This window comes from Apteryx mantelli, chromosome 2, assembly GCF_036417845.1.
Source record: "Apteryx mantelli isolate bAptMan1 chromosome 2, bAptMan1.hap1, whole genome shotgun sequence".
Lineage (NCBI taxonomy): Eukaryota > Metazoa > Chordata > Aves > Apterygiformes > Apterygidae > Apteryx > Apteryx mantelli.
The window spans coordinates 105,585,445-105,608,018 of NC_089979.1; the positions used below are offsets into that span (position 1 = coordinate 105,585,445).

Consider the following 22,574-nt stretch of genomic DNA (forward strand, 5'->3'; position numbering starts at 1 on the left):
TGCAAATCCCTGGAACATCACAGACAAGGGAAATCAATGACAACTGTTAATTGTAGTGACATTAACATATCTTTTTTGCACAAAAATGTTAACTCACTTGAGAGAATTCCCTTCCTTCTATCTTAAAAAATAAATCACATGTCAATCACAGATAAAGCAAACAAGGACATTTCATCTCCTATTAGCATATTATTTTAATTTTGGCTGCTTTTAAAGCAGCCATGCCATTCTTCTGAATATTGCAATTTAAAGGGATAAAATAAGCTTTGTGGAGTGGATAAGAAAGGAAATTTAAAAGTTTATATAATTTTAAGATATCATACTTGCATTCCCCATATCTAGATTTTGATCTCGATTATACAAGCTTTATTACATCACCAGTGAGATCTGAAACATGAGTGAAATTGATTTTCATCCTCACCATTGCTACAAGCACCAGTAGTATCTAATGGTAATTAAAAGGTAAGCTGAGGCTCTTCAAAAACTTTTATGTGATTTCCTGTCTCATTTGCAAATTGGGGAGCATTGCTGTATTCAGCCATTTTAGAGTTAAAACTCACTGTTGTCTTTTAAACAATTAGAAGCCTAAAGGCGAAACTAGAACCACTTGCAGCCCGCTGATTTTTAATAGTGGGTAGTGAAAAAGGAAAATCAAGAAAGATGGATACACTCTTTCCAACAGATATTAAAAAAAAAGACCTAAAATATTGCTTTCTTTATGATTTCCAAAAACTCACCGGTTGCCTCACACGGCAGACCCAATTCTTCCAAAACAGAGCCTTGAACTGGTGAACAACATGTCCCATCCTGTCTTGTCTTTTCTTCATCCACTTGGAGAATGGCTTCTTAAGGACTTTCTAACTGAGAATCATCTCACCAAGCAGTCTGGGCATATGTTTCAGTAACAGATTTATTTCAGCACAAGAGAAAGGTGGTGCAAGAGATTTGCCTGCTTGCTGAGAAAAGACTAGATTATGTTTCTGCCTCTTGTTTTGCATTCATTGAGGATCTCATCTTTCCACTTGCTTCTCAGTGCAATGAATAGTAAGGGGATGGGTTTATATAAATGCCTTCAGGGTGTTTTACTCCACAGCATATATTCTGCGCTTGCTTCTACTTTTCTGGAATAAAAATGAATGCAAATAACAGGAAAAAATGAACAACATATAAAACACCTTCATCTTTTTCTAGAGTCAGGTGACTTTCTGTCACTGTTAATTTCATTTTGCATGCCTACTCTTAGCTTTTTGAAAAGAGAATAGTTAGAAAGTAAGTATACCTTTTAACCACATAGCCCCATAAATGTCTGTCTCCTTCTAGAATACCCTCACCTATTGTATCACTATATGACTATGCTGAATTTGATCTTATAAAGAGCATTTGTTTGACATGTTTTTTCTCCTTTTTCAGTATAAATTACCTACCTAAAGATATTCTGAAGAGTCACAAAACTCTGTTAATTAATTACCACATGCCACCCAGGAGGAAAATCAGTCTTCCAGCATTCCTTTGCAAGAGAGGAGCGAGGGAAATTCCTGGAGTGATCTGCAGGAGAGGAACCTGTGTATAACTGTGGCAGTGGGGGCTACCTGAAAACACTGATCACAGAAGGCATGTGTTAGTGCAGAGCTGTGATGTTTTACCATGAGGCAAGGACGACTGCTCTCCTGATTGGGAATGTTACTTCGAGGAGAGGAGTAAACCTTTTGTCTGTTTGGTTCTACCCAAATGAATTGCCCAACTTAGGATATGATTCCCAAAAGCTTCCTGTACAGTCAATGGAGAGACATAACACAGCCCTTATACAAGGTGATTCAGCCCACCTAAAATCTGAATCATGCATCACACATGCTAAAACACACACATGCATATTAGGACAGTGCTACGCCTGACAGAATATTCTGCATCTCTCATTAGTGCTTAGTAAATCTCATCATTACATTTTTTGCAAAATGTATTACTATTGAATGAAAATGACTTTTTAACATTCACAGCTATTTTTCCTCATCAAGACTAAAAGTCACAAAAAAATCTAAAACCTTTTGGATATAGAAATCACTGGAAGGAATCTGACTTCCACTTGATCTGAGCTGAGAAGGAGTTCTTGTTGTTACTCCACTTCATGCTGAATTGACTGATTAGCCTGTTAAAATTCTTATATTTGAAATGGCACAAAGTGCTGTTTTAATTCCTACATTTGCCATGGGTACAAGGAGTTGAGAAATTAATAAAAAACAAATTAAATAGTTGCCATGAATTTATAAAGATTTACATACCAGTAAAAGTCTTGTCCTAGTAATGCAGAAACCACAGATAAAGTCATGGCAGGATACGACCGGTTGAACACCTTTATGTCTCAAGTATCACGGGGTTTCCTTTTATTTGCTCTGCTCTGAGACTGAAAAAATACTGATTACTGAAGCAATAGCTTAACTTTAAATAGAAATTTAAGTCCTCAGGACATACAAAAAAACTAAGTTCGTCAGTGTTTTCCTGAATAGTTTAAGTATGTTTGTACCTCTAAGGCAGGATTAATTCATTTATGTAAAACAATGGGCCTACTGAACACTGCTTTGGTTTTCATTAACTCCCATCTCCCCTTCCGCTCCTCCTTCATGGTATCAGCAGAGCACACACCTCCTGCTGCCACCAAGCATGTCACTGCCTTCCTGCTTCTTCCAAAGCTGACAAGCAGCCCCTACACATGCAGCAAACAGCCATGCGTGCCTCTACACCCCACTGTCCCCGCACTGTGGGGCTCCCCTCATTGCATGCCCTAAGACAGCAGAGAGTATCTGGGCAAATGACCCAAAGCAAGAACGTGCCTCACCAAGGAGCTTCTCCTCACATCTGCCACTTGCATAAGGGATGCTTCTGCTTCTGGTCAACCTATGCTAAAATCCCTGATAATATATCAGAAAGTGTACAGTAAAGCCAGTTTTGCTCACCAGAGGACTAGGCGAGATGAAAATTCTGTGGACAGCCTGAATACGCATTTTCAAACCAATATTTGTCACTACTTGAATATTTTGAAAATATACATGGGTTCACACAGCTGTTTTGGAAAGCTGGGGAGCAGAATCTATATTGTGTGATTTATAGGAAAAGATTAACTAGTCAGTCAGCACAATGAATTACAAATGGTTATTTATCAAACCAGCTGATATGGAGGACAGTTGCTGACTAATACTTAACCTAAAACAGCTCACGTGAACCATTTGCCAATTTTTTTGAATAAGTAATTCTGCAAAATCTCTGCTCATCCGATTGTGTGATGTGCATAATTTATTATGCTGCATATAATTACATACTCATAAATGTTGCATTCTACTTTTTATGCTAAACAGCTTTTCACGAATATAGGAAACAACCAAGAACTATCTCTGTAGTGGCATGCTGGGAAATTAGTTCTAAAAAAAGATGAATAAGCTTGATTATGTTATTTGCAATGTTATAGAAATATGAAAACAACCTCTCCGAGCCAAAGGCAGAAGAGAGACAATGATATTAAAAATCAGGCAAACAGGAAGTAAAAACAAATTGGTTCTGAATATTTATGGCAAGAAGTTTCAGCTAATATTGCTGCCATCCTGAAAACTTCTTTGAATGATCTAAGTTTCATCAACTAACTAGCAAGTTTGTTTAAGAGTTGCATGTACAAGGAGCTTAAAAAGGTTCAATCACAGCACAGATGCTGATAAGCTAAATAAATTATGTACTTTTAGGGTTCCTTAACAGAGGGGCCGTAGTCAGCAGCAACACTTTGACAAGGGCAAGTTAGAAGGTCGTATGTTTCATTATGTGCTCTACTCATACCTTCTGGAATGGAAAAAAAAATGTTCAGAATCAAATCTCTTAACTGAGGACAAGGCAGCATGACCTGCCCATTTCTGGTTCTGCTTAGCTTTTGTAGGCTTTATCATGGTTAAACTTAAAAGTTTATCGTTAGAGTATGTAGGATATTCAAAACCACGGGGGCAAAAAAGGCAGACAATATTCTGCTAACAACCATCCTTGTTTTTAAAACTTTACTGCTTATAATAAGATACCATCCACATGCCTCATCTAGCCTACAGTTTTAATATATGCTAATTACAATGGATTGGCAAACACATTCAAAGAAACAGTTTATCTATTAGACTGGTTAAAGCCCAGGAGCCAGAAATACTGTTTGGTAGGCAGGAATGCAGCCTAATGTTGCAATAATACGGCTGGGAATCTAGTGAACTACTGTATTTTCCTACCACCACCCACAATCTGTTTCACAAGGTTTACTTTGTGATCACAAGCTTTCCTTTTAACATTACTAGGGGTACTCCTTTCAAGTATTTACATGGCACAGCCCTGTTGCGCAGACAAAGCACCTCCAGGATGCCATCTTTCCTGGGAGATAAACTTCCTCTCTGCAAAGTTAGGGTAAGACAAAAAACGTTAGACATGAGCAAGGTCACATAATAGGGTTGATTTAAAATGGAACTATAGATTAAAGAAACAAACCATGCCAATCTCGCAAGCCGGCCAGTGGTTTGTTTAAGCTTCTGAGGAGCTCTAGGAATTTTATTCTTGTAATATGACAGGTGAGTAGCAGGCTTCTGAAAATTCTCACAGTTACATGCTTAGAACCCACAAGAAGCATCTGGAATCAGGTTTCTGCATCATGCAAAACAGGCTTTGTCTGCCGCTGCATTTTGTTTGTAGCCTGAACAGAAGCATTGCCCCTGTCAGCACTACTCTTGCTTCTATTATTGTACTGGAGAGTTTAAATTGTTCTGTTCAGTGACCTCCTTTCTCTTCATTACACACTAGGCAGATTAACTGTAGTTTAATTCATATGCTACTTTGCTGTTTTATTAAGAGTAAAAATAATATTAAATCAAAATTTTTTTAGAAAGAGAAAGCATATAGCTAAGTTAGTCCAATATAAAGACTAAGAAACTTTCAAGGAAAGTGAACTTCTACATCATGTAGCAAGCAGTAGTAGTCTCTTCAAACTATGCTGAGCTTTATTTGTATTCGGTAGGGTTGCATGCAGACCCACCTCCCAAAGTTACCAGTTTGCTGCTCACAGTACTGAGGGATGCATTCAGAACACAACTGACTAGTGATGGGCCAATCTAAAAACATTCACTCTTTAGTTTCTTTCACCCACCTTATCAATAGAAATGAAACACACTTCTTCGCTTCAACTTTATAAAATTCAGTTCTTTATGCACTTTATTTAGAATATATTCAGATCCAGCAGCACTTGAGAAGAAAATCCAGTTTTGTTACACAATGCACAGATAATCCTTTAAAATCAGAGCCATAAAATAATAACGATCTGAATTACTTATGAGGTAGGTTAAAAAAAAAAAAGGTTACATATTAAGCGTGTATAATTGTAATTTCAGGAAATACTGAAAATATCCTCAAGAATTATTTTGCTTGCTTTTTAAAAGAAAGGATATAAACTCTTATACTCTAAGTACTTTTGGCAGCAGGTCATTCCACAATGTTCCTTTTTAGGATTTTTCATAACTTTTATAAAAGATGATCTCTCCCTGAAGTACATCAAGATGTCAAAACAAAAATCCACTTCTTCAAGTCACTAATCAAGTTACTGCACATTCTCATTCTATTGCAAATGTGAAGCAAATGTATTTTGTCCTAACACATCTTCATTGTAGTCTAAACCTTGGCTTTAATATAAAGGTAGGAACAGGTTGGAAGAGCATAAATAATCAAAGAACAGATCATTAGTAAGAACCAATATTTTTTTTCCTTTACAATTCTGGTTCAGTAATGTATTGCTGAGTATGGAGTAGCACAGAGGAAAAAAAGTTGGCCTTTGATTTGAAATGGAGGTTTCAGGGGTTGGCAGGATTTGTGGATCGACCAGGAGATGCTGCACTATGTAATAGTGAGCATACACTGCAAGTTCTCTGTGCCTTTGATATCAGCACTCCAAATCCTGATTCATACTCTGCAGCCTACATGAGCTTGTTTTCTATACGATACAGACAGAATGTGAACGGTTAATATTAAAGAACTCATTTGCATATAAAAGTCAGTGAAATATTTTATAATTCTTTGTAGACCTATATGTAAAATCTAAAGGAAGATAACTTTACTGTCGGATGCACGCTGCTGAGTCATTTATCTCTCTGTCCAGTTGTTCTTATCAGGGTTACATTATCGTAAGAATTTCCTCTAAAACAAAAGAAAAGTATTTTTTTTGCACCTAGGGGAATAAGAAGGAAGCACAATTGTAAGATGTGTTTATATAGCGCCCTCTTGTATTAGGAATACAGTATTACAGGATGGTGACTAATGGAAAACTACAGGATACTGTTTCCTTTGAAATCTTTTTTTTCCCCCCCCCCTTCTTCAAGGTGTCATACATTCCTTTGCTCCAGATCTTAGTAAACATTGAAGAAAAATACTGTAACAGGAAAAAAAGTACACTGCTATAAAGAACAGAGGGAGGAGAGAGAACACATCAGAAGAAAGTGAATGGCTAAAGTCTTCCAGAGATTTCTGCTAGGGACTGTAAAATTAGTCTTGTGTACTCATTTCTGCAGAATCACCCCATGAACGTTGGAACCTTAGCTCCAATTAGTCCAGACCATGCTGATATTTATATTTCATCATGTATTACATAACAGCTTTCTTATGAGAAAGCATCAACTGTATGATAGAAGTACCTGCTTTATATTATTGTTGATATGAAAGCTTTGTAGTTTCAATCGTTATACACGGTTACATGATTTGGGATCTTTTTTCTTTGTTTACCACATGTTCCAGATCCTGCTGCCCTTCCTTTAAAAAAAATTCACGCCATTTCAGATTGCATCTCCGATATACCTACAGTACTATGCTTCCCCAAAGCTTAACACAACCATATTAGATGTTTCTTTGCTCTCTTGATAAAGGCTTTTTTTTTTTTTTTAATGTATAAAGCAGAAACCATTCAAACAAAACATGGAGCCCTTCCCTTAACTTTGGGGAAAAAAAATGCATTCTCTGAAAGCTTACATTGTATATTCTGAGTGTAAAATCAGAAAATGTGTTTTTTAAATTAAAAACTAGATTAGTAAAGCAAGACCATCATGTTGGGATAAAAAAAATACAGTATTTTTTATCTTTTCTACTATCTACCCCCATTATATCCCGCAGTCTAAAGATCATCAGATTTTAGGAGATTAATACCCTTTGGCAGTTTCCCACCCACAAGAGTCATTCCTTCCATTTTTAACATTTTCATCAAACCGCTTCTGGAGTTTCTGCCACTTCTTGGTGAATATGCCTACTACTACATCACTTTCTCTTAGATCTGTTGTACTGAGTTACCTGAGTGCTGCCAACTATGATAGTCTAAAAAAATCTGTCACTTCCAGTGGGACTGGACCATCCATTGCAGAAGAAGAGAGAGATTAATGCATTTTTCTTAGCTGACCACATATTTATATTCTAACCACAGCAGCAAAGTGGCTAGGAATATAATAATAATTAAAAAAAAAAAACACACCCACACACCCACTAGACCAATGGTAATGGAAAAGTTAGCAGAGATGGGTGCGGTGGCATGTAAAGTCAATAGGTGTTCTGGAAACCACTGCAAGGGTTATGTTCTGAAGACAGAGGTGAAAACCAATTTAAAAAGAAACAAAGTGAGAAGAAAATGAACCACCATTATGCAATCCTGTGAACATGCTGTACATCTCCTCTGAGTGCCTTTGATTCCTCTTCTTGATTCAGCAAGAGATTTCAAATTCTACAATGCAAAGTTATTTATATGCATAAGTTCCCTGGGCATAGACTCAATCACATACTTAAAATGGAATATGAATAGCAGTGTTGGATCAGTATCTGGGAATTACAGATATTCAACAGCTCAGAGTCAAGTCCTTAATGCTTAGGAAACTCAGTCCCAACTTCGTGATTTCATGAAATTTTAAAATATGGAAGTAGTATTGTTTATTTGTCAAAGTTTGCAGAAAATAAACTGCATTCACTGTAAGTTTTCTTTACAAAGTGAAGCAAAGGCAGTTATAGTAACTTATATATTTTTAAACAATGAGGAAGGAATTAGTTTCTTTAAGCTAATTTTAATTTGGGGGTTTGCAAGTACTTTGCATAAAGCTTGACTTTTTTTTCCTTGTTTTTCCCTTAACAGCATGGATAAATAAAGCTTTTTCATACATTAGAGCAAGTTAGTCCCTCACAACAGATCCACTTTCCAACTCATATAAAAGTGAAAACCTTACAGCCCAGTAACACATAACTAAGCTAATCTCAATTCAAGTCCGTTCAACATATTCTGTTCCCAAAGCATACTGACATAAATGATTAACTTCCACATACAAACAGAATGTTGTAAGCTATTCTAAGGCAAAAAACCTTTATTGCACAGAAGTTGCGACCATGACTTTGGCTGTGAAAAAGCACTGGCCTTCTGCTTCTATGAAACAAAGATGAGTATTTCATACTTTCCCAAGACGTTTCTTAATGAAATAACCCACTAATCTCTGTGGTCTTTGTTGATACTCCACAAGTATATCATGTGAGCTACTAATCTGATCCCCTCTGAGCCGATTCAGAAGAGTGACACACACCACGGCAGCTAGAAAGGAAAAGACAGTATTAGTTAGGAATGACATTTTGGGACTCTTACAATTCAGAAGCATAAACTTGAAAAAACAGACAGGATATTAGAACATAAGAAAGAAAACAAACCCAAGCAAACGGTGCACAGTAACAGTGGATGATATCAAAAAGTTACGAATAGTTTAAGACAAACGACAAAACCATTATCAAAGCAAGTGCTCTCAGGCATGTGCAGATATTCCTTGTTACATTGTTAATTCTCATCTTTTTCTGAATAGGAATCATATTTCACAAGTATCCAAATCCTGACTGGTAGCAATTGACTAGAGACACTGTTCTAGCAGACACAGTTACAGCCCTCTGCCATCTACCTTATCCCTAACTTAAACCTCTGTGCTGTAAACTCTGTCATTCAGGATCCAAGAAATGAGCTGCTTTGACATTCACAGAGGCAGAGCAGGGCAAATAGACAAGAATCTCTTAGACCATCTCAGGCTAATTGGCAGCCATTCAGGTAGTCAGAGCCCCAAAGCTGAAATCCTTCCTTTCACTCAAACTGAACTCTACCACTGTTCTTTCATACCTGAAGCTTCTGGTGACAATTTGCAGAGCACAAGCGGTAATGTATGTTACAAACCCACAAAGTGCAGACTGCAAAATGGAGCATGCTCCCTAAGGGCACAGAGATATCATGGGTTGAGTTTTTAAATCACTCTCAGTAAAGTCAGTAAGAACTGAGGGTGTTTGATGTTTCTCAGACTTCCCTAACATTCCAAATATTTTTCACTGAACATCTTGTTTATTGTCCAAGCCTTGCCAAGGAAAGTTAGAGACTATAGGGAACATAAGTACATATGCACTGTAATACATTATTTTTAGTCACTTAAACTTTTGCCCAAACTTTACTGAAAAATATTTCAGGTAGCTGGGGGAAAAAAATTAAGAACTCATAATTAGGAATGGTTTATTCATAATATTACTAAAAATCTTTAACTATTTAATTACAGCCATAAGACTATATAAAATACATTTTTAATTTGATATGCCAACTTAGAAAGTGTTTAGAGTTTTTTGTATATGAGAACCACCTGACTGATTAAATTAACCAGTTGCTTCTTGTAAACTTCAAATACTAACTACAGAAAACAAATTAGCGCTATATGATAATTAGGTACATTTATTTATGTGCTTGCCAAGGACTGGAATAGCAGCTGATCAGGACTAAAACTGTACAAGAACTATGTGAAGAAGTTTGCATGAATTTTGAATACATATGACAAATCCTGCAATCATACTAACAGAAACATAGCCAGAGCTGAGATTATACATACACACACACACATATATACACACACACATATGCACACACAGAAGGCATAGCATCTTAACATTTATTTGCAGTTCTGTACTGTAAGTCACCTGTATTGCAGAAAACACTGTATAGTTTCAATAAAGTGGCTTTGAGCTACTTTACCTTTAACACCACTGAGATTACACATTGCAGCAAAGACAGAAGATTCCATCTCAATGTTTCGGACTCCAGAATCATAAGCTTCCTTCAAATATTGCAGTTTCTCTTCTTCAGTGTATAAGCAGATTGCACCATCTAACCGGCCTTGTCCTACAAAGCCATTTTGTAGAAATTTTCAGATTGATGAAATTATAGAACAAATTCAATTTCTAAAACACCTGATTATTGCTGTTTCCCTTATACAGCATCCAGCTTTTACTACTGCTCTTTGTTTTCACATGCAAGACAAACAGGACAAAGTGATTCTTAGCTACCACTAGAGCTTTTACATATTATTTGTATTTGCTATAATGCAAATCACAGTAATTTAACTGGTGTTCTCCAGCTTTATTTATCAAATTCATAAGCAGGAAAAATATAAGAGGCAATTTCCCAATATGAGGCACGTCTCAATTTTACAACAAACTCTACAAACAGTAGCTGGATGGAAATACTGCATTTTTTGTGTGTGTGTTTAACCATCACCTAGGAAGACCCCCAAGGCCTGAAAACTATTTCCTGATACAACCTTAATGGTAGAAAAGGATGAATGTTTTATTACTTACAGAATCCTTAAAGTAAGAGATATAAAGTCTCTTAAACTAACTACCTAGTGCTAATACCTTTTTTTTTTTTTAATAAAAAGTTTTCTTATTCAAATTATTTAAGAGTAGCACCTGCAGAAAAAGCAGTAGTAGGCTATGTAAAGTGAAATGACAGTGCTTTACTCAGTATCTTTTTGTTTTCAGGAGCTGTACTCCCAAATTAATGTCCTTGAGCCTGTTCTCAGTTTTTGCTCTTTCAGTTGAAAACCTTCCTGACACTTTTTTCAGTGCAGCTAAGACCCATAATTGGTGCCTGCACAAAGTGATATTGTTTGCTTCTGACCAACCCTGAACACTGTTAGGAGGACCATGTGTTCCCCTGTGCAGTGTACCTCTTGTGTGATAACCAGTAATACCTAGACAAAGAAGTGTCAGATACTGTCCACAGCCTGTTCTTGCAAGATTTGTTAACAGACTTAGGAAGACCAGAAAACCCACGTCTATATTTATCCAAAGTAAGCCTTGGAGGTTTGCCTCTTCTATATAACAGCATTGACATAACTCAGCAAAATACTGTGTTGAGTGGTCTGTTCCTCGCTTTGCTCAAAATGTGCAGAAGAAAAATTCCTGCCCTTCTTTTAGAAAAGACTTACTTTAGTTTTTTAACTAGTGCAAAAAACAGACAGCCACGAATAATTCTCATTCCTCTAATCCACTAGGATGCTGCGGTAAATTACAGAAATTTTGTGACAAGCATACTCAAATGACAAGCATATGGAAAGCGTATAACGGATTTCAGATATTTCAGAGGATCAGTTAGAATTACAGAGGAATAAGTCTCCACAAATTAAAGTTCAGTACAGCAAAATGCTTAGCACAATGCCTAATCTTAAATACATGAAAAATAGCTCAATTATGGGCAATAAGACAAAGTATAGAATGTGGACTCACACTTCTCAGTGGACTGCAGCCTTAGTGTTAAAATACAATCCAGTATGTACCTGTTAATGCTTACCAACATGCTTCTGTTAGTCCACTGCCAGCCTTACCTTCATAGAAATCCAAAGTGCACATAGTGCTTCCAATGACTGTATTGAATTGATTGATTTCTTTACTGCACTGCATCAGCTCCTTAGCTAGCTGTTCATCTAGATCTGTACTGCGAATTACAGTCTTTCCCAGAATAACCTGTTCAAACTGAGGTTTGAAGGTGGCATCTACAGACTGCCTAGTTATTACCACCGAGCCTGGCTCCAGACCTGCAGTAAAAAGAAACAGACTTAGATAGCTACATACTGTAGTTAATGCTTCATTTCTGCACACACACAAAAACACATACCATGACCCAAACCTGCTCCTGTTAAAAAGTCATTAAGTTTTGCCCCTGAATTCACCCAGAGAATTTTTTTTGTGCATGCCGAGCTGCTTCAGCTTATTAATATAAATTTTTTTTAAAGAAAAATTTCAACTTTTTCACTGTATATTCTTTCTTATCTAATATTTTTCATATAGGGCAGGAGTGGCTTTCTCAGTTTTGCAGATCTCGGGTGTATTTTGTCTATCTAGAGAGGCAGATATTGCCTTTTGTGGCAAAATTATGGAAGAAGTGAAATAATTCATTCTTCTATACAGATGGATAATTAGGACCTAGGAAGAAATAAGAAAAGATACAGGATTAAGTGTATTCAAACAATCTACTGCTCTGAACAAAGAGGAGGGAAACAGTTCTGGCCATCAATCACTTACTTCCACAGAGATGCTTCACTCTGCTACAGAGATATTTTAGTTTGAAGAAAAAGGAAATCAAGCGGGGAAATACCTATTCCACCAGAGGTGCCAATGCGAATAATGGTTACGTTGGAACACTTTGCGTGATGTAACAGTTTGATCAGCTCGTGCAACATGATGGAAATAGAAGGAATGCCCATACCATGCTGAAATGAAAGCAAAAATTCATATTCAATATTCACAAACAATACAAAATAAATATGGAAGAAAGAGTTAGACAATAGCTCTTTCCTGATACTTTTTTCGAAAAGTCACTTGATTCATTCCCATACAAGTCCTAACCTATGGGCCTATTGGAAGGCTGCTGCAGGTAGACAGAAAGACTCCCATCGACTTTGATGGGTTATGAATAAAGTTTAATATTTCCAAAAATCATTAACTTAAAATTATTCACATTCTCAAAAGTATAAGCAGTGTCATTTCCTAATAGTTTACAACTGCATTTCATCACAAAATTTTTCTTAAACCCAGGAACAACCCCAGTCTAATTTTTACCAACCTGAAGTGCTGGTGACTGTAACTGAGCTAAAATTGTTCGAAACACAGACATTGTGGTTTAGTCACAAAGTCTGGCAAATACAAGTCCACCTCAACTTGCATTTGACTGGACTATTTTGAGTACGGCTGAAACAGACTTACAAACTGATTCTATCTATTAGACATTAAAAAGAAATGTGCATTCACATCATCTACTTTGAACACCATCATTGAATTGCATCCCATATCTGATGTGTATCAGGACAACATTTTTACATTCTGATTCTGCTTTTTGAATGGTCACTTACACTGACTGATAAAACAGGTCCCACTTTGTACATCGCATAACGGTCAGTTCCCGCACAGATGTTAGGATACTCATAACCAGGGCTCCCAAGTCCCAGTTCTTCAGCTATGTAGGTGATAAAAGCTTTCATCCGCGAAGGACTTCCTCCAACACACACAAACTGGCGCAGACAGTATTCAATAAAACACAATCAATCACACGATTTGGCGTATCAAAGAGCAGGCAAAGATAAATATGAGCATGCAAAGGCCATAAGTTAATAAAAAGATGCTCCCAGCTGTGGTTCTTCTCATAATCATTCTAAAAGGCCACAAAGAAAAATGAGAACAGGGCTTATCCAAAATAAATAAATAAATAAATCCCTCAAAGGCCTTCATCCTGTTTAAGCCGAAAGTAGTAAAAGCCTAATAGCGACTTCAAGGCCCTCCCAAAAAGGAGTTCTACCTGAACAGACACTGCAGCATTTGTCTTTTACTGCATGAAAGGACAGAGTCAGACACAATTATCCCTAATTCTGCTTGATATTGACAGCAACAAGTAAAAACCTACAAAATCTTATCTCTTTTCTTCATTCCTCAACTGATGGCGTGCTGCCATGTTCAATCTCATTTTGGACACGGTTACACTTTCATCTTCTGCAGAGAGGCTTAGACTTGCTGAGTGAAATGAAGCTTCTTACCTTTACATCTCCAAACAATGCAGGAAAATCATGGGTACCAGTCCCAAGAGCAAAATGGTACAGGATGTCTTCTTCCATTTTCTCCAGATGAGGGTTGCAGAGATGGATAAAATTCTCTCTATCAGGACAGCATCATGGAAAATATTAAGTATATACAAAAGCCTACATTGAACAGACACTGATTTTGCAAAGTCAAGCAGCAAAAGTTGGAAAATGCCACAACTTAAGGCTGCCTGTACTACCTTATTTTGGTTCCTCATGCATTAGGTTAAGGAAATCCTAAATGTCATGACCACCTTAAATCTTGTAACAAATTGCACAGTCAGTGTTTCATTCATTGCACAGGATAAAACTGCTGAAGAAAGATCCAGATAATAGAAAGCATTTGCAACAGCACAAACTTGACCTTTAATAATATTAATGCTTTGAAAGAAGAAATGGAAGAAGAGGTTAAACAAAATCACTTCCTCTTTAGAAATACTCCTTATGTTGCTTACTGTAAGGAAGGGATATGGCTAAAACAAAGTCTTTCTGAAGAACCAGGAAATGTCAAGGCCATGAGAAAAAGCTGAACTACTTAATATGTGGGATCACCTTCATGGAAAATTCAGTAATGGACAGGGAAAGCAAAATGATTCATAAAACTTCTGCCTTCTGTGCTTGATGTCTGAAGTTCAGTCAAAACAGGCAAGAAACATTAGGTAAAAACCACAAGCTAAACCCAATACTTCAAAGTAGTTTCCAAGAGATGAAACCAAGCACTGAACATCTTCCAGACACAAGAAGATGACATCAGCTTAATGAAGGCTCACTGCAGTCACAGCATGGCTCAGCAAATTCAAACTGTTTTGTCAGAAGAGGAAAAAAATGAAACAATTTGCCAGGAGTTTATGCAAAAAATTGTTAAGATTTTGTAGGAACAACTCTGTAGCCTAAATATAGGAGTTTAGTGCTATTTTAAATGCTGGATGGGATCTTGTCTGTCTTCTAATGCCTCTGCAGAAGGGCAATGCTTTCCTTTAGCTCAAATGTCTATCTACTGGTCCTGTACAGGATGTATTGGTTACCTTAAGGCTAAAATGACCTAGATGCCCATACTGAAGCCACTAACTTGTTCCTCAAAAAACAAAGAAAATAGTTACAAAACCAATATTCTGAGTATATCAATTGCTTCTGTTCCTCAAATTTTCTAATGTCATTAGCTGTCCAGCAGCTGCAGCACAACTAAAGTAAGTGGTGTCATCCCATTCCACTCTATTTGTCCCTGCCCAAGACTACCATCTTCATGATTACACCAGCTCAGCTGCTGTCTACATATGGCATCATCCGGATCCATGCGATGACTGGGTTAAGGAAACCTAACATTAAAAAAGGTGTTTTTTCAGCCTTGCTGATATTACAGATACATGTAAGGCATGGTGAGATACTATAACAAAAAACAAACAAACAAAGAAAAAAAGACAAAAGAGGCACTAAATCACCAGTGGGAAGAAACTGAATGCAGAAACCACTTGTCCAGATCTGACCCCCACAGAACAGTTCATGCAATTGTGATGCGAGAATCCCAGGATCCCAACTCATCTCTGCTGGAGAAACAGTTTACTGAAGTCAAAGGAGCTAAAGGAGAAAGATTTGACCAGATTCCTCTGAATGCAGAGGACTAAATGCAATTTAGCAAGCATTTTCCATGTAATACAAGAAGTGACCGAAAAAGCAGCCTAACAAAGCAGGTGGTTTGTCTGCTCTTTCAGTAATAATTTATTTTCATCTCCCACTTGCCTCCCTTCTTACAAATCCTGTCTGTGGTGGAACCAAAGGCTTTGGTTGCCTTTGTTTTTCTCTCTCTGTCCTTCCATACCCTCTGGGCACAGCTGGCCCAGGAGACTGCCAACTCCTGTGAGGAGGATCCTCAGGCTGCATCCTCTGAATCATTCTTGTTGGGTTTTGTGGGAATCTCAATCTCTATTTAATGTGACTAATGCAGATCAAATAGCTGGCTGCGCTGATGTTTACTGGCATGGCTTTCAGATACAAATAGAATACAATTTGAAATCGTTTTACAATTTGTTCTCTGACAAGCAAAAAAGCATTTCCTTCATGAGTATACCAGGAACAAAAAGCTTCTCTCCCGGACACAAGGAAATAAACTGGAAAAAGGCGAGGCCTGTATTAAGAGCACAATCAAATTTGTGTCATTTGCCAACACCTCTGTCCTCATGCCACGCCTGAGTACAGCTTCCTTCCTCAGCTGTGTCTATATTTTGCCTTTTTCATCTCATATCCTACCAGCAACACTCTTCAACCCGCAGTCTCATTGCAGTTATGTGCTGTTACTAACTGGTACTTGTTACCTGCCAATCTGGATCTAATTGCAGACTTGGACCCTGGGGTTAAATGGACAACAAAAGCGAGCAAGTTATTATGTGTACATGGGACCAACGCCATGGATTTACAGTAGAGGCAAAGTTTGCCTGATAAAGATCTTGGACCATAACTCTCAGGAGAAGAAAATTTATTCCCTCACACGGTTGTAAAACACCTACAACTTCTGGGGTCTGGCTTATACAGAACATGAATATCTAAGGACTAATCCTGTACATGAGGTTTCATTGAAAAAAGTTTGAAGTCAGGATGAGGCAAATAGATTGAAATATTTGTTCAAATTCTTGAAGCAGGTAGATCTAGCCATAGATAGAAACCAAAGTCAACATTTAAGCAATCCATTGGAATAAATAAAAATAAATAAATAAATAAATAAAACTATTCTTGGAAAATTCACTGATATGATAAACCAAAATGGCTATCCAGCAAAGCCGTTTGCGCTGGTATGGTTAATGCAGATAAAGACTCAATTTGTCAAAACAGCTTCTGCTAGATACCCAGCTAAATGCATTTGACCTGCTAAAGGACTGTTGTTAGAAACAAGCTTTATCATTAAATTATATTGTTATTTCAACAACTGTTTAAGCATAGATCTACTTATAGTCGATATTTGCACCACACTGCTTACATTAAATCAAATGAGCATGTAATGAATGGTATGGAATTTTAGAGGAAGTTAAGTGTAAATCTGAACAAGATACTTAATTGATTTTTGAACCTTACTTTGAAGACTGCTCATCTTCAGTTTTCTTCTCATTTGAGATACCAGGAGCCATGTGTAGTTAGACCTAGAATTGTATTAAAAAATAAAATGTAAATGCAGCAAAGATGTGTACAAGTTGCATATCCTTTTACATCAGAGTAGTCCCATATATAAAGCTAATGTCATTAATAGTGATAAAAACCTTCCATATAGATCATACTGTCACAAATAGTAAAACCAGAAAAAGTTATCTAGCTGCACTACAGCTCTTCTTACTCTAGCAAAACGAACATCTGCCATTTTTACAGCCAAATATCACCACACACAAAACACTGTAGTCTCAACTAATTTCTTCCTAACATAACCCCCCCGCCACACACACACACACACACACACACGTACGTTTTATTCTTTAGTATAAGGAATGCTTGGCTCATGGGCCAGAGGGAAGCAAGTCTCACAGCTAACAAACTAATCCCCTTCTGTACTTTCCACAGTGACAGTCACTACTGAACTAGTCTTTTACCCTTTTACCTCTGGCTCCCAGAAGTTCTCCAAAGTTCTCCCTAACTGTCATATGCCTAAAATCTGAGGTCCAGGAAGCATCTTAGCCAAAACATCCCCTTCGTTAAACTCCTGCTACCGACCTTAATAGCATGTCTGTCTGTGCCAGCCTAAGGGCAAGGAAGTCTAAACCAAACATAAGTCCAAAAAGACACAGCATTCTAGGCTATCATCCATCTTTTTCTAACCTATTCCCCTAAACTACATCATGAAACTTCCCCTTTGCAATTTCCCTTAACTTACAAATAGACAAATGCATCACCAAGGCTATGGTGCCTATACTGTAACAGAATTACAATTACAGAATGATTCATTTGTTATTATTTTTCAACTGACTAAGGCTACGTGCAAAAGTCGATACTTTCCAGGAATGCCCTTACAGGAAGTCTTGAATCACAAAATTTTGTCCTACCCTCCCTAGCAAAGAGCCTGACACCATATACATATTACAGAGATAGAACTGTAATCCCTAAAAAGAGGGTCAACCTAGGGATTACACTACAAGGAAACAGAACCAGTTTTACAACAGAATTACAAAATGCATGAATTTTGAAAGAGGAACAGAAGAACTAGAGAACCAGATGAAATAAAGCTGAAGTCCACATGTTAAACATCATTGAATAATGGAAATATATTCAAATTTATAAGGAAGATTTATCTTTTTCATTTAAAATAATAACCTTTATTATCTAGTATATAAGAAATTTTGGTTTATTTATGCTAAATGTATACTAGAATCTACACTAAATGACAAAGTATAAGAGTCATTATTTAGAATCAGTTATGCAACCTATGGTTGCATGATTAGTCAGTTAGTACAGGATATTACTCTTATACTACTATAAAATATTACATACATTATAGGGCAAAATGCATCATTTGTTCAAGGGATACTCCATTACAAGAAAACTAGAATGCCATGACTTCTAATAGCAAGGAGTTACAATAAGAAAAAATAGCAAAAATATCATTAATATTTTACTAGTGATTTTTATGCACGTAGAGGACAAATGTTTTCAGATAAAGAGGATATTCATTTCTCATTCATAGTATTAAGCAATCACGTGATTTTTAACAGTATTTTTGGTTCTTGCTCACCTAGGTAATGATGTACTTCAAAAAACTGAGAACAGAACAAAGTTCTGACAGTCCAGAGGTCCAATATACTCTCTCCAATAGCGTTCAATAGTAGATACCTGGGCAAGAATAGAAGAAAAGAGCAAGCATAAAGCAGTTCTTCCATAGCAGACCCTTCCAGCAATCAGGTGGTGGCTGATAGCCTGACAGATAAAGGGCTACATATGTAGCTCATATAAAGCCACAAAATTCTCACATTGTCTAAAAAAAACACAGATTTTTTTTTATAACCATGTCAAAAGTCTTAACAGTCTCCCTTGGCTGAAGTTAAAACTGATGTTCAAGAATAATGCATTCAAAACAGGACTCAGCTCAAGAAAGGGCACAGCCCACTTCCTCTGGCTGATGTTTAAAACTGTGTGGAGTCCGTATCTTTACCATACTTTTTTTTTTTTTTTAAGAGAAATCTGAATTACTAGTATCTTTAAGGAGGAGCTCTAATTTGCTTTTGATCCATTATTAGGAAAACTGAAATCATTGCATGAGTAAGTTTTACACGGCAGTTTCCCCTCTTCAGACTGTACGGACAACTATATCTCACTCACGATACAGACCAGTTCCGGATGATTTCTTCAGCTCCGTATACGGAGGAACCCCCATGTAATCCCCCTTAATCTAAACCAGGAAAGGAAGGTACTACCTCAATACGTATCCAGCAGAACACCCACCTTTCAGGGCACAGCCGTGCTCGCGCCTCCCCGCCCAGAGCTGGCTGCGCTGCCCTGCGCTCCCCGCGGCGCTCGGCTCTCTCGCCCGCGCAGGGAGGGGCGAGGCGGTGTGAGCAAGGGAAGCCAAGGCTTCCGCCGCTACGACGCTTTCGCTTCCCGCCGCCGCTGCGGGCACCCCGCTACCCCGGCCCGCCTCACGGAGGGGGCCGAGGGCTGCAGCCGCTCCTCCCGCGGGGCGAAGCCCGGCCCCGGGCGGGGAGCGCCGTGCCCCAGCCTGCCCCGGGGGGAAGGTGCAAGCAGGGCTTTCCCCCCCCCCCCCCCCAACACGCCGTCACCCCGCGGGGCCGGCGAGGCAGGCAGGAGCCGTGCTCTCAACCGGGCGCGGGGTGCCCTCGCCAGGGGGCGAGGAGGGCCTCTGTCCTGCCCGCGACGGACTGCACCGCCTCCCGCCGCCGCGGGGCGGGCCGGGGCGGCCACTCCCGCCGCACCGGCCGCGGTTAACTCGCTCGCGCCAGCTGCCGTGCGTGCGGCGGGCGGTTGCCGTGACGACGGGAACGGGCGGGCACGCACCCAACGACCGCACCTCGGTGACACGGCGACGGACGGCAGAGGTGGGTGGGAGGGAGAGCGTGGCTCACGGCCTCGCGCGCTGCCGCCGTAGGGCTCCTCCGGCCCCCCGGGACAGCTACCTGGGGACCAAATTTTTTCAGGATGATCTTAAGGTGTATATAACTGATATAAACGCATGCTGGAATCCTGAGGTTTGAGGAGTTAGTTAGAAAAATACCATCATCCCTACAACCTGATGGCATACAACAGCCAAGAGGTGTTAAATACACCAGAGAGAGAGCGAGAGTGAGCATGTTGTTGGCTTCGCTACTACTCAAGAATTATTTCAAGTTTATATTCTTGCAGAGACAACCCAGGATGTTTTTCAGTGTACTACTTTTACTAGCACTTTAATATGGCAAGAAAGTTGGTGAGAAAAAAAATCCAGATGACTTCTGCTGTTTGAACACCCTGACATTTTCCTGTACTTTCCTGGGAAACCCTAACTCAGCTAAACCAATAGTCTCTGCAGGCACCAGTATTTATCATTGTAGATATCAAATTCAGCATATCGACCAACTAACAGCTGCAAAGCATGTAAGCCCTAGGTCTGAGCTTCGGATGGAAAGCAAGTGTTAATCTGAAGACTACTGCAGGATATTGAAGAATTTATTTGGATACAAAACTCGAGTCTTTTGATCTGTAGTTTAATTGGCCCAGTACAAGAGGGATGTGGCACTACTGGAGCAAGTCCAGCGAAGGGCTACAAAGATGATTAGGGGACTGGAACATCTCTCTTATGAGGAAAGGCTGAGAGAGCTTGGCCTGTTTAGCCTGGAGAAGAGAAGGCTGAGAGGAGATCTTATCAATGCGTACAAATATCTGAAGGGAGGGTGTCAAGAGGATGGAGCCAGACTCTTTTCAGTGGTGCCCAGCGACAGGACACGAGGCAACGGGCACAAACTGAAACACAGACAATTCTATCTGAACATGAGGAAATACTTTTTCACTGTGAGGGTGACAGAGCACTGGAACAGGTTGCCCAGAGAGGTTGTGGAGTCTCCTTCTCTGGAGATATTCAAAACCCGCCTGGACGCGATCCTGTGCAACGTGCTCTAGGTGACCCTGCTTGAGCAGGGGGGTTGGACTAGGTGATCTCCAGAGGTCCCTTCTGACCTCAACCACTCTGTGATTCTGTGATTTCAGCACCCAGTGATAACAATGTACTAGTTGAAATGAGATTTATACAGCATCAAAACAATACAACTGAAGGGTCATCTTCATTATAATAATAACTTGATTTATATCCAATATCCTTACTATACACAAACCTCTGGAGAGTGTGACACTATCATCTCAAGATAGATGATCTTTCAGGGTTAAAAACTTGAGCACTAGTCAACAAGTTTTAATATAATGATTCTGCATCATGGAAGCACACTAGCCTGCAACATTGCTTCAAAGAGTTCTCACAATTCCCCTCTAATTAAAAAGAATAAATTCTCCACAACTTACTATGAAATAGTTCCTATCACAGCTCAAATTTTTGCAAAGCAAGGAAGTCAAATAGGGCCACAGGTCCTAATGCCAGACAGGTGAGCACAGCACAGTTGTAGCTGTGGCACCTCCAGCCTTATTTTAATATGGCTGATCTTGCTAGAGCTAGGCCAATTAGCTTGAGAAAAATAAGTGAAACCAAGTTGCAAATTCAACTCATGCGCTTTTCAGTTTTGAAGGAGCAGCATTTGTTCCTCGTGAAGCACTGGTGAGGATCCTGAATGACAGCTGACAGCACTTACAAATGGAATTGTGAACCCAACAGACATTTAGCTACAGAACTAAAATTTGCAAATGGAAATGGAGTTGCAATCCCACAACTTTTGAAACAGGAAGCTGAAAAATATACACAGTTTGATAAACACTTACGTTCCAATGTGTATCTTCTGTCATACAAAGTCAAGTTTCCAATTTTTATGTAATCTGTTAAAGAGAGTTAGACCAAATATTAGTTCTTTTAATGGAAGATAGTCTTAGTCTGACAAATCTCAAGCCAGAAACTGAGACAATTTCCTTTTCTGTCGATTGCTTTTTGCTTTAGATTTTCTTGCCAATGAAAAAAAAGCCCCCTCTAAGTATAAATTTAACTTTCTTTGTATAGTTGCTGAGGATAAACCCAAAATCCTGCAATGAGATTTTTAAAATCACTTTTCTTACTGGAACCACACTTTAATTTGTCATACTGGGGAATTCTTAGGAGATAGAGTGACTAAAATTTCATTTCCTACAAGGTACATAACATTTATACATCTAGAGGTAAACACACAAAGCACAAGGCATTCCCAAGAATGATATATTAATCACAAATGCAGGTACTGGGACATTTGGAGTCAAATCTCTTCATTTTGTATCTCACACCAAAGGACTTTGTATGGAGACATAAGAGAGAGAAATCTTCTGAATGCAGATCTCTTTCTAGCCACGAACAGTGTACTAGAGAATCTGCTCAAAAGACTAAGAAAATCAATCACTTGTTCAAATCTTTCACAGGTAAAATAGAAGCATAAACTCCTAACACATCTTCTGGTTTTCCATTCTTTGGATATTTATCAAAAACTGAAACTTACGGTAGTAAATAAACCAAAATAAGCACTTCAGAACAGTATTTTAATTATGTGGAAG

The 22,574-nt window shown here is 38.5% G+C and overlaps 2 protein-coding genes across 2 annotated transcripts in view; both read right to left on the reverse strand.

The window, feature by feature from the left end:
- ABCA13 (ATP binding cassette subfamily A member 13) overlaps nucleotides 1–806 on the reverse strand; it is a 201,396-nt gene extending 200,590 nt beyond the window's left edge. The window contains exon 1 of the mRNA XM_067292433.1: nucleotides 738–806. Coding sequence (XP_067148534.1) covers nucleotides 738–806 — 69 coding nt within the window. The remainder of the gene's footprint in view (nucleotides 1–737) is intronic.
- Nucleotides 807–7,946: 7,140 nt separating this feature from the next.
- UPP1 (uridine phosphorylase 1) lies at nucleotides 7,947–19,649 on the reverse strand. The gene is made up of 9 exons (XM_067292434.1): nucleotides 19,347–19,649; nucleotides 18,640–18,737; nucleotides 16,998–17,062; nucleotides 13,893–14,010; nucleotides 13,215–13,373; nucleotides 12,461–12,575; nucleotides 11,691–11,900; nucleotides 10,061–10,207; nucleotides 7,947–8,602 (listed from the first exon to the last, which is right to left on the reverse strand). Exons 3-9 carry the CDS (start codon nucleotides 17,048–17,050, stop codon nucleotides 8,463–8,465), a joined length of 942 nt encoding a protein of 313 aa, XP_067148535.1. The 5' UTR covers nucleotides 17,051–17,062; nucleotides 18,640–18,737; nucleotides 19,347–19,649; the 3' UTR covers nucleotides 7,947–8,462.
- Between the last annotated feature and the right edge of the window lie 2,925 nt (nucleotides 19,650–22,574).

Excerpts from the sequence above, each read along its gene's own strand:
- UPP1 (XM_067292434.1), bottom strand. The coding sequence starts at position 17,050 with ATGGCTCCTGGTATCTCAAATGAGAAGAAAACTGAAGATGAGCAGTCT. Across the intron at positions 11,901-12,460 it reads TGGCACCTCTGGTGGAATAG|GTCTGGAGCCAGGCTCGGTG; the intron begins GTATTTCCCCGC and ends TTTTTACTGCAG. Across the intron at positions 8,603-10,060 it reads TAATCTCAGTGGTGTTAAAG|CTGCCGTGGTGTGTGTCACT; the intron begins GTAAAGTAGCTC and ends TTTCCTTTCTAG.